The sequence below is a fragment of the Ailuropoda melanoleuca genome, chromosome 2 (genome assembly GCF_002007445.2).
Source record: "Ailuropoda melanoleuca isolate Jingjing chromosome 2, ASM200744v2, whole genome shotgun sequence".
Taxonomy (NCBI): Eukaryota; Metazoa; Chordata; class Mammalia; order Carnivora; family Ursidae; genus Ailuropoda; species Ailuropoda melanoleuca.
Genome location: NC_048219.1, coordinates 193,163,918 through 193,179,420, shown reverse-complemented (window position 1 = coordinate 193,179,420; position 15,503 = coordinate 193,163,918). Strand labels below are relative to the sequence as shown.

The 15,503-nt window shown below is 43.8% G+C and overlaps 1 protein-coding gene across 1 annotated transcript in view; it reads right to left on the bottom strand.

The window, feature by feature from the left end:
- The window catches only part of TRPM8 (transient receptor potential cation channel subfamily M member 8), a 77,616-nt gene that overhangs the window by 51,418 nt on the left and 10,695 nt on the right, over positions 1 to 15,503 (bottom strand). The window contains exons 3-8 of the mRNA XM_011223321.3: positions 15,271 to 15,427; positions 14,135 to 14,312; positions 11,354 to 11,526; positions 6,404 to 6,578; positions 5,279 to 5,346; positions 3,196 to 3,393 (exon numbers count right to left, since the gene is read on the bottom strand). Coding sequence (XP_011221623.1) covers positions 3,196 to 3,393; positions 5,279 to 5,346; positions 6,404 to 6,578; positions 11,354 to 11,526; positions 14,135 to 14,312; positions 15,271 to 15,427 — 949 coding nt within the window. The remainder of the gene's footprint in view (positions 1 to 3,195; positions 3,394 to 5,278; positions 5,347 to 6,403; positions 6,579 to 11,353; positions 11,527 to 14,134; positions 14,313 to 15,270; positions 15,428 to 15,503) is intronic.

Genomic DNA, 15,503 nt, shown 5'->3' with positions numbered 1-15,503 from the left:
ATCCCAGTCCTCACCTCCCTGACTACCCAGCCTTCAGATCACAGCTCCCACATCACACTCCTGTCAGAAGTCTTCCCCTGAGAGGCCCTTCATACCAGGCTGGGCTCCCTTGGCTCATGCCCTTCAGAATCCATGGTACCTTTCCATTTTAGTGTGATATTATACAATGCTATATATTATAATCACTGAACATACACTGTTTTTTCCAATTTCTGTTTTCTCTAGGAGGACAAGGACTCTTCCTATCGTGTATACCATTCTTTCTGAAATGCCTATTCCAGAACCTGGCATATGGTATATGCTCAATAAATATCAACTGAATAAATGAGTAGATGAAAGAGTTTGAAATAAATGAATGGCACCCAGGCTGACCGGCAGACTGGAGAGTCAGGCTCTTGAGAAGGTGAGTAGGCAGAGGGGAACAACTCCGGGTGGACTGGTGGAAAGAGAAAGCATGATCCCAGTGGAGAGGTAAACTGAGTCTCCTGGAAAGGTCAGGAAACCATGAGTTCAGAGTTGGGCGCTGGTTGTCTACAAGGTCAGTGAGATCACCTCTAATTATCTTTGGGGGCGGTGCTCAATTAATATCTGACTGGCTGTATATATTCATTAATCAATAATTCCTCTCTTGAGCTTGGTCTTTGGGGAAATCTGTACCCAATGCAAAACTTCATATAAGTGCATAATTAAAATGCCGGACTAATTTTTATTATTGATGGATGTCTTCTGACACGATTACAATTATGATGCATCATTAGCATATTAGATATGAATATGAATGAGGTATGAATCCCAGAAAGGATAAGTGAGATGTGTCTGATTTTTAGCTTGTTTCGGATTATCTGTAACAGTTTCCTGAAAGCAGAAATCAAAATCCCTCATTGAGGGTGGGGGACCATTAGACAGCCTCCGTTCTTTGCACACGACCTGGCTCAGACTCTTCAAGCCAGCGCAAGTGAGAGGAAAGCCACTGGAGAGGGTTCGGGGCCGTCTTTGGTGGGTAAGCTAAGAGTTGTCTATTCCTTTCTCTGTGGATATCCTTGAACCAACCACTGAATTTCTTCCATCCATCACTGGAAAGCACCCTAAGTACAGCTCAGCACACAATGTCTCTGGGATTGCTCTGCTGATATGCTCGGAATTGACGCAGACCATTTAGGTCTCCGTATGTGGAGAATCAAAACTGTATAACCGTTTTGGGGAGGGAGGAATACTTTTCTTTACCCACATATTTCCATGCAGAGCAGGCTCCATCCGAATTAAGCCCCTTGATATTCTCCACCCCTTCATTTACTCCTACTCAGGGTCGGGGAGTGACATGTCTGATTGGTGATTTTCACTTTACTCGGCCAGCCATTTTCTGCTTCTCCATTGGGATCTGCTCCTTGCAGAGCGCTAGTCTCTGGTCTGCCATCAGCCGCACACCTAGCCTGAGGGGAGGCAGCCGCTCTCCCTGGCTGCCTGGGTCTGGGCGGGCTCACTCGTCTCATTCCGGGGCTCGGCACAAGGAAGCCCATGACGACTCCGCCCCTAAGCCGCATCTGTCAACTTTGCCTTCATCATCAATGAAGCTGATAAAACTTGATCTCTATTTGCGTGGTTCTTGTGTCTGACTCTCAACTGGACTTGGCCAAGATACAAGAAAATCCCAGCATGAACTTCCATATAAAACCCCCAGCTTTGTATTGTTAGTAAAATCTGGAAAATGCAATAATTCAAGTAGGAATATCACACAAGCATTTGTGGGGCAGGCCATCATTCAGCACCAACACTGACTCTGGAAGAAGATATACCTGAGTTTTTAAATTCTGAATTTTAGGTAATAAGGCTTAATCCAGAAAGGACGTGCTTCCCAATCACCTCGACCCCACTGCACCCCACCAGGATTGTCAGCTAACTGTCCATTTATCTGAAGTTAAATAAGACCAGTAGGTCCCACTGTGTGTTAATTTACCACAGAGAACCGGGCAGCCTAGAAGGGGTCGATTTTTCTCATGATTTACAAGGATTTGGTTCATCTCGGCATGCCTTAAACAACGGCAGGGGCTACCACGAACGAGACTACCTCCACGTACCAGGGCCGCAGTCTGCCGCACTGGACTTTTTGGGGTGCTTTCACAACTAAATACTGTCAAAATGCCAGTCTAGTTAAAGAGTATTTTTTATGCTAAATTCAACCTTGAACTTTCATAACGAAATGGGCTCTATGACTAAAATGACTCTATCATTGGGGCATCTGGGTGGCTCAGTCGTTAAGCGTCTGCCTTTGGCTCAGTTCATGATCCCAGGGTCCTGGGATTGAGCCCCGCACTGGGCTCCCTGCTCAGCGGGAAGCCTGCTTCTCGCTCTCCCACTCCCGCTGCTGATGTTCCCTCTCCCGCTGTCTCTCTCTGTCAAATAAATAGATAAAATCTTTAAAAAAAATAACTCTATCATTGTCTATAGCGTGTTATTTCCTTTATGGAAAAATGCCCAAGTGGCAGCACATACTCCTAAAAATATCCAAACATCGAAGGCCATTCTGGAATGAGCTGATGTGAATGCACCCACTGATATTAATGTGGGCTTTCTAATGAACTGAGCAGTCAAGAAATGGAAATGAGCTCAAGTCAACAGCAGTCACAAAACAGTAGTTAGAAGCCATGGTACTACGTCAAAATAGTTCTATAGGCTTAGCCAGAAGAAGTGTAATAGAGATTCTGAAAAGTCCATGTTTCTTATATGATCTGATGAGAAAGGTGAGAAGTTCTGAATTGAATCATGGGCCAGTTCATTTAGAAAGGCAATTATTCCGCCATAACAACTTCTCCGATGAATGTAGACTCAGTTAAGTGTCTGCAGTTCTGAAACATCATTACCAGGGATTTCTTTCCTCTGCTCCACGGACACACACAAAACTGAGAAGCTCAACGGTTGTTGAAGTCATGGTGTAAAAGGATTACCAGCTTTGCAAACAGACCTGAGTCTGAACCTGAATGCTACCCCTTACCAGGTGTGGAGACCTGGCGACTTATTTAACTCATGTGAGCTTCAATGTCCAGCAAGAAACCTGGTTTGGGCCAGAGAGTCGCTTCGGTGTCACTGAGTATGTATAAAACAGCGGCAACTCTAGTGTATTTGGGCACTTAAGGCATCCTCCCTCCCCATGAACTTGGCTGCTCTCTTCTCAGCCCCCAGAAACCCCCTACAGCTCACCCATTTGATCCAACTCTCAGTCTCTTCCTCAGGCAGCCGGGACACCGTGCGGGGTAAGAAACGCACCAGCTTCTCCTTGACCACGGAAGATGTCAGGGCGTCCTCCACCTCCACCAGGCTCGCGATCACGTCCGCAATCTGCCCTGAACCTTCCACCACCACACAGGGGATTTTACTTTTGATGGAGGTGTTGATGGCCTGGGAGAGGAGAGACAGAGCTGGCCAGACGGAAGACACACTGATGATTGACCGAACGTGTTCGGAACCACGCTGGCCAACCAGACACCCTGACACATCTCTGCACTTTTTCTTTTGGGGTTTTATTTCAATCAGAAGCAAACCAAATGTTTGCAACTGTCGATGAATGAGCAGCAAAAGCCAGTTGTATTATATCCTGTGCTAATGTCAATTCCCAAAATAAGGACATGCGTGATGCGCTTAAGTTCTCCAGAAATAAGTGCTTAAAATACCTCTATATACAAAATCTATCATTCCAAATTGTTTCACAGATAGATACACACCACACTTTTATTATTTCCTTTATAAAAACCGCAGAGGCTATTATAGGTCTTAAGAATTGTAAATCACTTGACAGCAAGATACGGTTATCCATATGCACAGAAGAAACTGTGGAGCCCCTGCCTTTAGCGAAGACTGAGCGCCTTTCTGAGAACACATTGCCCATAGAGCGTGTGGCACTTCACCCTGGCGGGTGGAGGGGTGTGTTTCCAGCTCTGCTCCCCACCACCTGCCCCGCGGACGGGGGTCCACATGCTGGGGCCGGAGCAGGGTGACCAGACAGGGAGCTGCCCCCCCCCCTCCTGTCCCCTGTCCTGGGCGTGGTAACCGGCTGCACAGGCACCTGGGGAAAATGCCACACAACGGCAGTGCCTGGGCCCACAGTGGTTCTCTGGAAATCAAAGAATTCCAAATCTAAAATTTGAAAGAGAGCTAGTAAACATTACCATCTTTCAATTCCTTTCTCCCCGTGTCTCTTCCTCTCTTCCTCTTCTGCTCTTCAAGCATTCACGTACTGACAATTTCAAAAAAATCTTTAATTTTTCCCTGAAAAGCCTTTCCCTGAAAACTTTTCATTTAACAATGGTCTCAGCAGTAGATCTCACAGCAGGGGCTCAATAAATACGTGTGAGTGAGTGAGTGAGTGAGTGAGTGAGTGAGTGAATGAATGAATGAAAAGGCCATTGTTATATAAAAGAATAATCAAAGTGCTGGATTACAATTCCAAATAACTTCACCAGGAATTACTTGTCACTCCAGGAGGGGACTCTGGGAGGGAGGGGAAAGGATCCAGAATCGTGGTGTCCATACAGGATAGGGGAGAAAAAAGGGTAGGCAAATCAACATGGAAATTAGTTAAAAGGAGGAGTCAAAAATCACTTTCTAGTGAAACCCTACGGCTAAAACAGTGAGATCTTTAACATGACGCACATGCCTTCAAATACTGGTAAGAACGCAATCACACAGATGCTTTCTAAAAGGTCAGGCAGAAGCCTGGCTGCTGATGAGAGGAACTCAGAAACATCCGAGTAACACGGAGGGGGTGGGAAACAGAATTCTTGCTCCACTGCTCAACCCTGCAGGTGAAGAACCGTCCAGAAAGCTGTCTGTAATCCCAGAGTCAGTTAGGGCTCGGGGTTCCTTCTTACGGGTGGAGTCCTTGCAGGCCCACTAAGCACATGGATGGGCCTTCAGTGGTCTGGGAACCCCAATTTGAAGGTAGCCTGTCTGTGCATGATCACAGCTCATCTCCATGCCGATGGGGTGGCCATGGTTTTCCAATACACATGCTGGTCGTGATCCGTAAGTCTTAGGAGTTAATGTCAACCCTTCTCTTTGGTGGGCTGATGGCCAAAGCCAACATTAAGGTATACCAGCTATTCACGTTCTTCCGAAGTCTCCTCTGGACTGTTAGGGAACATTGTGGGGTGAAAATACTCCTACCTACTTGCTGTAGTAAAAGAAATTAGCCAGGTTAGGTTACATGAGTTCCAAAGCCCTGAAAATGCAAATTTGATGGGTTAGTTTTTTGATCAGTTTTCTAGAAAACCAAACCAAGACTCACCTTCAAAGTCTCTTTGCCACCTCCTTGGGCAAAACACACAATGGGGATCTTGCCACCATAGTTGGAATCTGTAAGGCATAAAATGTAAAACTTACTCTGGGCTCATTAGAAATACTGACCTACCTCAAAAAGAAGCAGACCAGGAGCTTCTGCTCCATAAGCCCAGGGTGTGGGGTGATGGCTGCAGATCTCAGACTTGACTATCTCCCTGTTGATCATGACGGATGTGCGTCTGCACCCCAAACCAGTACGACACAGGCCATGTTGTGATTCGTTACTGATATTTAAAATGCTAAAGTTTGTGAATGATTTACTTTTGCTAACATATATTAGGCCAGGTTCAAGTTTATCCTTATAATAATACACTCTCGCTAATTTGCATAATCCTATGCTTTCTTGAGTGGGTGAAAAATTTGCATGACTATGCATTCTCTCAAGAAAGAGTATTACATATATAAATGTCTTCCTTCATGTATGTCCCGCTGAAAAAGGAAAAAGGTTGAAAACATCTCCAAAATGTCCCTGTTCCGGAGGCTGTCACTACATGGTGAGATACTCCGGTTCCATCACAGGACATATCTCAACACCAACATTTCAGCAGTGGTAAGAGAGAGAGAATTTGTCACTTCCAAGGCAAATAAAGGCTTTCACTCAATGGCTGCATTCTTCCCTTGAAACTTATGTTTTAGGTGGTTCTATTATATAGAAACAGCCAAGATTCAAACAAGGAACCCATCCAGCTGTTGAGCTAACGGGTTGGTTTTTATCGTTTTTACCCTAAGTAACTGCGTGGCCTCATAAGCTTAGATTTGCCATTATGGGTTTTATTTGTTCTTAAATACTGTCTAGCAGAAGAAGGGACAGCAAGTTTTCTATACTGACAAACCAGAGTGCGACAAGGCAGCATTCATGCCGCAGCACGTTGAAGGTACATGCACAGGAAGCTTGGCAGAAACACTCCTAGGATGCCAAAGAAAGAGAAATAACAGCTCCTCTTTGGCCATAGGACAACTAACTGGGTGGGTTCTCCATGCTTCACTCAATGATTGGTGGCTACTGTGGTTGGTCCTGCTGCTGCCGCTCTTTATACCATGTCTGTCTAAGATCCACGTCCTAAATCCTGACCTTGAATAGTGCGCTCGGAGATGTACTTCTCCAGCTGATTCCGGAGTTTCGCTTCAACTGTAGGATGTCCGTGGCAGCCGTTGTCCACAAGCAGCAAATGGGTGTGATTGTTGTCCAGGATATACAGAGGGTCTCTCTTGAAGTCATCCATTATGTATTGAGCTGAAAAATATCCCTGAAAAGGACAGGGAATCTTGTCTTCGAGATTTATTTGTTGGCCAACATGCATAACATTTTTGTATGTTAATATTAAGGCTAACCCTTCAGGTTCAACTAGATTGATGCCTCGTCCCAGAGTCCTAAGTTCAGAAGGGTCTTAGAGATCTCATAGTGCAGGACTTCATTTTATTTTTTTTTTTTTTTTTTTTTTAAAGTTTTTTTTTTTTTTTTTNACAGAAATAGAGACAGCCAGCGAGAGAGGGAACACAAGCAGGGGGAGTGGGAGAGGAAGAAGCAGGCTCACAGCAGAGGAGCCTGATGTGGGGCTCGATCCCGTAACGCCGGGATCACGCCCTGAGCCGAAGGCAGACGCTTAACCGCTGTGCCACCCAGGCGCCCCGAGGACTTCATTTTAAATATGAAGAAATGAAGGTTCGAAATGGTTGGGTCGCTTGCCCATTGTCACATAAATGGCCAGTGACTGTGTAGGGATCAGATTCCCAATTCAGTTCTTATTCCATTGCCCTGTGCTCATTTGTATAAATTCATTGAAACTGACAGCATTCAAGGAAGTGTGTGTGTATGTGTTTTTATGTGTGTATGTGTGTGTATCCAGATACATACACATATATGTGTGCGTGCATGTATTTTTGTACACATACACATACATACGTAGACACGTTTGTGCATGTGTGTGTCTGGATACAGGTAGAGAGAGGCATTGATACAGACACACATATATTTGTCTGGAATCTATCATACACCAAGACCTTTGCCAGGGTCTATGAATAAGAAAATGAACAAGATGGGGTCTTTGCCTTTTAGAAAGAAGCCCATAGTCACAGGACCAGAAAAAGAAACAATTAAACAGATACTTTGTCTTAATACTTAATACCATAGAATAAACAACAGGTGGGGGAGCATAAACAAAGGAGCTCCTGACCCCCTGTCCCATTCAAAGGTGTTTAGTTCTTGAAGTTTTACGGCTGCATTAAAAGATGTTCAATCTGAATTCTAAGAATACAAGTGAAGTTGAAAATTCAACGAGGAGAGGAAGGTTGCTGACTCTATTAATGGCATATATATTCAATCAGAACAAAGGAAGCATGAAAAAAATCCAAATATTACAGTTCTCTTCTCAAAGTGGTCCTCGCCCAGCCAGGAGCTCTAATCGGGAGAGTCCTGGAAATGACCGATAGGATAATATTGGCAGGGCAGGCATCCAGACAATTACAGAGGAGCCCCACAAACTTGCCTGGAACAAAGCATTCCTATTGCATTTACACTCTTCCAGAACATAACACGAATTCCAAAACCTTAACAAGGAAAGAATCACAAAAGGAAAAGCCAAAGACCATACTCTCTCATGAATGAGGATATAAAACTCCTAACATTGGCTAATTAAACCCATAGGATTATTAAGGAATAATTAGCATTGTTTCCAGGACTCAGCCCATTAGATTATGATTTAAAGAGAAAAAATAGCAACCCAACAGATGCAAAAAGACATTTGGTACTCAATATTCATTCTTGATTTAAAAAATTATAAACTAAAAATAAAAGGATGATGCCTTATGGTACTTTCTTAAAATATATGTTTATTGAAGCTTTCACCAAATCCTATTCATAGTGAAAATACTAGTCTCATTCCCACCACTATGATACCAGGTATTTTGGATGCCTGTTGGGATACCTGTTATCATCACTGTTATTTACCACTACTATGGACATTTTAGCCCAGGCATCAAGATAAGCAAAAAATGCAAGGTATAATTAAATGGACGAGTTATGTTTAAAAGTAACACTATTTATCAGTGATATGGTTGCAAACAGAATACCCAGTGAATCTACTGAAAAACTATTAGAACAAACAAAAAAAAGAGTTCAGAAAACATGTGATTCAAAACAACAAATAAATCCCTTTTTACATAAAAATTGCTTCCAAAATTACATTGAATAAAGACCCTATTCACAATAATAACAAAAATACATAATCTCTGGAAATGACATTAAGAAGAAATATGTAGGTCCTAAGAGGAAAACTGCAAAATTTTCCTCAATGGCACAGACGTGCATAAATTGAGAGACATATCCTATCACTGGAAGAAGACTTGATATTACAAAAATTTCAATTTTCCTGCATCAGTTTATAGGTTTTTACATGATCCCACCCAGTGAATGTGAAATTTTATTGTGTTGTTTTGCCTTGTGGTTTGCCTTTGTGCTTATACTTTGACAAAGGGATTTTAAAGTTTAATAACAAGAATAAGGAGAGGCATGAACTCTTTTTTTTGTGTGTGTGCATATGTAATGCAACAATACTTTTGACAGTGTAGCCCTGATTCCAGATGAATAAAACTTCAGTGTTTGTGAAACCTGGTATTGTTCCAGGTCAGCTAAATCTGGGTCCTGCAGGAGGCTATCTACTAGTAGTGGGGTTTGAAATGAAGCCATGAATAGAAACCACCTGGGAAGATATGGTCGACAAAGTTACTGTGAACAATTACTGGGTTCAACTTATGCAAAAGACCAAGCATTATTTTCCAGGGAAGACAGAAAAGAAACAAAGAAGTTGACCACAAGATCATATGGATTTGCTATGAAACTACTAAGTCACTTGAGATTATCATCAACAGACACATAAAAGGAATAAAAACCAGTGCTATAATTTGAATATCTAAAAAATAATACATACTCATTGTAGGAAACATGGAAAATGCAGAAAAGTACTAGAAACATTAAAATCATGCTTAATTCCATAACACAATGATAGTCACCACCAAGATTTTAGTGGACTTACGTCTTTCCTAGGCATGTAGATGAATTAAGGTAGTTCTCATAATTTTCTATTTGAAACTGCAAATGTTTTCCATACTATCAGAAAATCTTTGGAAATATTACTTTGCACAATTTTCCTTCATGTTTATACAGTGATCTACTGAAGATCCCTCTGTTACTGATATTACTAGACATTTACGCTTATGTTGATTCTCGATATTATCAGAACTACTTTAATAATGTTTGTCTAAATATTAAATTCTCTAGTGATATATTTATAAGTATGGTGTGAACAGTTTTCATGCACTTGATACAAATTTTGAAATGGTTTTCCAGAAAGGGTGAAGATTTGTTCTTTCTGTAGCAAATTTATAAGGATCTCATGCTTCTGTATGTGTTGGAGACTACAGACATTTTTAAATTAACACTTAGACTTTTAAAAAATTTTCTGGGTGAAATCATCTAGCCCAGAGCAATTTTGAAGACTTTTATTTCCCTTTAAGCTCATTCACTGATAATTCTTCTGGTAGGATTTTCTAATTCTCCTTGTTGAATCAGCTTTTGGAAATTATACTTTTACAGAAAAAATACATTTCCATGATATTTTCAAATTTATTTGACATACAGTTATATGTCGCATCTGTACAATTTTTCTCAGTATTTATTATTATATTTGGTTTCTTAGTTCTATTTATTCCTTAATTAAATTGTTAAAATGATTTCAGAGAACAAAGAATATTTCTACTTTCTCTTTTTTATTTTCTAATTAATTTATTTCTGATGAACTATAATTCTTTTCCTCCTTCTCGAGTGTTGTTAGTGGTGTTATTTTTCAAACCTATTAATTTGAGGGTGGTTAAAAGTGGTGGTTAAAAGAGCATGAACCATGGCTCTGCCACTTACTAGCCAAGTGAATAAAGAAAGCTTTTTACTTTCTCTATGACTTAGTTTTCTCATCTGTAATAAGAAGGTAATAATAGCACTTAACTCACTGTTAACTTCATTGTTGTGAAGATTAAATAATGTTAGATATTATTATTATTATTATTATTATTGCATTATTTTCTTGATTTTTGCTAATAAAGGTATCGGACTATGCACTTCACTCTGAGTGCAGCTTTGGCCATATATTGTCAGTCCTAACATAATAAGGTTTTCCTTTCCATTGCTTTCTAAGTGATCTGCAATTATATTTTTGAAAATTCATTTCTGACCCAATAGTTATTTAACAAGATGTTGTTCATTTGTTTCTTTCTTAATTTCCAAGTGTTTGGAACTCTTTATTTAATCTCTACATATTCATTTCACGTTTTACTTGTTGATAGAGGATGCCACCAGGGAAATACTGAAGTCTTTTGTTGTTGCTGTTCCAATCCAGGGGGGAAAGTACCTACTTTACAGGGTTGCTCTTGTGATTTTATGCATTCATATATGGAATGGATCCACCGCAGCAACGGTGACTACGCAACACTAAGCCAATGCCCAGGACAAGCATGGCTAAGAGACAAACACTGCACTCTTTCCCACTCAGCCTGCCACTGTCCTCAGAATCTTACTTACCCCAGGCCCTTCTCACCCCAGAACTTGGCATTTGGTGTGAGATGATTTTGCCATCCCTGACTGAGCATCTAGAAATAACAATAAAAGCTGCCATTCACTCTGCATAATTAATCCATCCCATGAGAATAAAAGGTTGTCATTATAAAAACTGAGAGAACTTGCTCTAGACTATATAGCTAGAAAAGTTCCTCACGCCTAGTCTACTCTCTCTGCAAAGCCCTCCTCCTCCCACCCCCATCATGCTGCCCCCTGGGAGATGCTTGGAAATGTCTCCCCACTCTCCTCTGTCCCTTATACACCTCAAAAATGTGAAAGGGGCACAAAAGGCCAACTTCCCCATGAGCTGGCTGCATCACAGAGCCACAGTGTTCAGGCCACAGCCCCATGCCATGGTCTGTCTCCCACGTGACCTCGCAGACCTCCTCCTGCCCCATCCCTCCTCCTGTCCCATACCTCAGCATCGCAATTCCTGAGGAGGGTGTCCCTGTTGGAGACCATGCCCCAAGCCGCTATGCCAATGGCTACGATGTTCTCCTCTGAATTCCTGCTGATGGTGTTGTCTCTCACCACCTCCCCGATGTACTTCATCAGGCCATAATGGGTGCCTCCTGTGAGAATCCAGGCACCTGTCAATGAGGGAGGAGAGTGAACGCTCAGCTGGTTCTGAGTAAGGCTCCTGTCCTGTGCTCACAGACCCCTGAAGAAGCCCCCACCGTGTGAGCACTAGGACGCAGCACTGCCAGGCACACCTTACCATGGGCCTTGCCATGGACCCTATAAAGAGAAAGAAGAGGCTCTTTGGAGGCATTTCTAAGAGATGTTGGTTTAAAAAAGATATAGATTCTGGGCCCCACTCTTAGGATCTAAGTCATCAGATCCTCCAGGGGGGTGAAGCCAGGGAATCTGCATCTTTAACCAGCCTTACAGGTAAATCTCGCTATGGATGATAAGCGCCGGGCGCAAGTTCGCGAGCAAGTTAAGGCGGTGTCGCCATGAAAAGCAGAGCCCTCCGCTGCCAGCCCCCTACCCCGCAGCCATGACCCTGGTGCCTACAGTGTAGCTTTACTTCATAATTACACACATTTGCACACCGGGATTTAAGGTGTATATTTGATGATCTTCACAATGTCAAGGGCTTTGCACATTTTTTTTCAGAGATGAAGTAAAGAAAATAGTTATAAAATATTATTTAGCATAATAATAGAGTCGAAATTTGGAAGCGACCCTGATCTAATGCACAACGCGGGCAGGCGTCCAGCCCGAGGATGGTCCCTGGCGAGTCTAGATGAGCTCTGGTGATGGAAGGCTCAAGAGTCTCCAGGCAGCCCTCTCCCCTGGTTGTTAGAAAGTCCCTTTGTTCACTATTTGTCTCCATTCTGTAATTGTACTACTGTCTTCAGCAATAACGAATGAGTTTAGTCATCTCCTAGATAAAAGCCCTTCCAGTATTTTAAGGTAAATGCAATGTGGTCCTACCCGATTCCTGCAACCATTTCTCACAGGGCATGAATTGCAGACCCTCAGCACCCGGTCTCCTTTCTCCAGATTTTAATTGTCAACGTCCCCGTTTCACACCAGGCAGGGGGAAGTGAAGCCAACACAGAGGACACGAGACTGTTAAGATCCTGTTAAGATCCCGTGCCAGCCCCTCCCTCCGTCTGACTGGAGGTACTCAGGCCAGGGACTTTTATCCGTCTTGTTCTGTGATACTTAGAGCAATGAAAACAACTCCTGACACACAGTAGGCATTTAGTAAGTATTCTGAATGAACGATGTGTGTTCAGGATTTAGTAGTAAAGAAACCGAGCTGCTCAGTTCCATAACAAAGTAACCGCCTACCACGCTCCCTCTGGTGGGTCAGGAAATGGAGAATAAATGGGAACAACATCCAGGCTTCTTGACATTAAAAGAAAACTCTTACCTAAAATAAGACATGTGCGTTTTTCTTAATGAAAAAGTTCTTAAAATATTAGGCTTTGATAAGCTGAACCTAGTCGTAAGAAAACATCCAATCAAATGAAGGGACAGTCTGCAAAAACAATTCGTCTATATTCTTCAAAATGTCCTGAAAGACCAAGAAACTCCACAGAGCAAGCCCAGATGAAAAAAAGCTTTTTAGTTTGCTATGACATGAAAAGCTAAATTCAATGGAGTCCACTGAAGAAAAAAATGGGTGGGTTGTTTGTTTTTTGGTTTTGGGGGGGTGTTTTTTGTTTGGGGCTTTGTTTTGTTTGGGGTTTTGTTTTGTTTTTGTTTTGCTTAAAAGGACAACGTTGGAATAATTGGCAAAATTAAAATATGCGCTGTTTTTTAGATAACAGCATTGGTCCTAACTTGCTCAGGTTTGAAAATTGTACTGGAGTATGTGAGAGAACACCCCTGTTCTCGAGAGATTCATGCTGGCATACTTATGGGCCAAGGGTCCCGATGCCTGCAATTCATTCTCAAATGAGTCCTTAAAAATCATAACATGTGACTGTTTTTGGAAAACAATAAGACAGGTGTGGGGAAATGTTAATAATCTGTGATTCCCAGTGAAGAGTGTATATGATTCTTTCAACTCTTCTGTAGGTTTGACATTTTTCATAATAAAAAAAAAATAAAAGAAAGGCAGCAGTAAGCTGAATATTTCCAGTAACAAAGCCACAGTTATTCGTCTTGATCTTAATCAATCACTTAGCTGGAGCTTACAACCTGCCAAGCATTATCGCTCTTTCCAAAGGCACATTATTGATCTCAAAATTAAAGAGCAAAGAAATGAAACTTTCCTTTTTGATTCGCCTGAGTATTTTCTGGGTAAAATTTTATATGTAGAAACCACACAATGAAACCCTTAGACGATTCAAGGAAACGAAAGTACCCACAAGGAAGCGCCTTGACGCTGATTTTACCTTGTGACCCCTCCCCCAGCCACCACCACCAGCAGCCAGAGCTCCCTGTCTGTCCATTCAGTTAAGGACCNCCCCCAGCCACCACCACCACCAGCCAGAACTCCCTGTCTGTCCATTCAGTTAAGGACCTTGCTTTCAAATAGATCGTGATTAGTCGTGTACTTCTAGAGCGTCTAGATTGTGCGCATGAACTGCAATTGGGGACTTGGTTCCGTCTCCGAAGACGACGACGAGGCCCAGTGTCCCCGCCNGGACTTGGTTCCGTCTCCGAAGACGACGACGAGGCCCAGTGTCCCCGCCCCGTCGAGGCCCAGTGTCCCCGCCCCGCAGGGACCGCGCGCACCTTTGGACTGCGCGATGTAGATGAGGCGGCTGAAGATCTTGCGCATGCGCGGCTTCAGGGCGAAGTTCTTGGCGCCGCCGGTCACGGAAATGACAAGGTTGGGCGTTTTCAGGTGCCAGTGCTGCGTCAGCAGCTCATAGAGGGTCTCCGCGTCCGTGTCACAGGACAAGCGGATATACTGCGGGGAAGAGGGAAAGTGTCAGGGTCGGCACCTGTCCTCGCAAACACCTGCTCCTGTGGGAGGGGCGAGACGCCTGGGCCAGCAGCTAAGGCGGGTCCCCACCGGTCACGGAAGGAAAGCAGTAGGCTGGGGGAGGGGAGAGGGGTGCCACCGACAGGCCATCCCACCCAGCTGGAGAACTCGGGAATTTATCCTAAGGGCCGTGGGGCACCGGTGAGGTGTTTGAAGCAGAGTAGAAACGGGATGGGATTCCACGTCAGGAGCCCTCCAGCGCCGGGGCTGACTGCGGACGGAGGGCCAAGACTGAAAGGTAGGGGAGCTGTGGGCAGGCAAGAGCTGGTGGTGGCCCGTCCTGGGGCAGGGGCCCTGGCAAGAGACAGCAGTGGGCCACCTTCTGGGGCTGCCAACACAGGGCTTGGGGATGCGAGGAGTACAGGCCCCGGCTTCCAGCTGCCTGGGGATGGGGCTGCCACGGAGACAGAAGACCCCGGCGCATCTGAGGATGCCGCTTCCCAGTCACTAAACCTTGTTGTAACACCCGGTGGACAAGCCTGAAATGTCGGTGCGTAGAGGGAAATGTCACTTTATTCAGGGCCATCTGTATTCTCAAGAAGGCCGTACGCTAAACTATACGGGACAGCGCACAGAGATGTTCACGGGCCTTTTGTAGCAGACCCCCTTTTGTAGCAGAGGGGGTCAGCGCAGATGTAAGGCGCCTGCTGCGCGCTCAGGGAAGGGCCTCTGTGCGGCAGCCGGTCCTGAGCTGAGTTTTCCAGCTGCGCAGAATCTAATCACGGCTTTTTGACGTTTACAAGGTTTGTCTTTTGCTGCCATCGTTTTTGCACTGACTGCCCATCTCTCCTGCCTCCACACGAGGGGCCCATTCAAGGTAGCTCGGGGGTAGTCCGGGCCGTGTGAATATATAAATCAGCTGAAGTACAAAACCTCTGCTCACCTTCCCTTTCTTCCCCAGAGTCTCAAACTGAATATCCCCAAAGGCATCGGTTGGAAATTCTTTGGTGTGTTTCTTGTAACTCCATTTCTCGTTTGGGTTGGTCTGGGTGCCTTCTATGTGCTGGCTCTGGGCATAGCCACACTTGCACACGTTGTCCCTGAGCGGGATGATATTGACAGGAAGGAACAGAGCTCATTAAGCCGACTTGAATCGTTAGTCACATTTTTAGAATA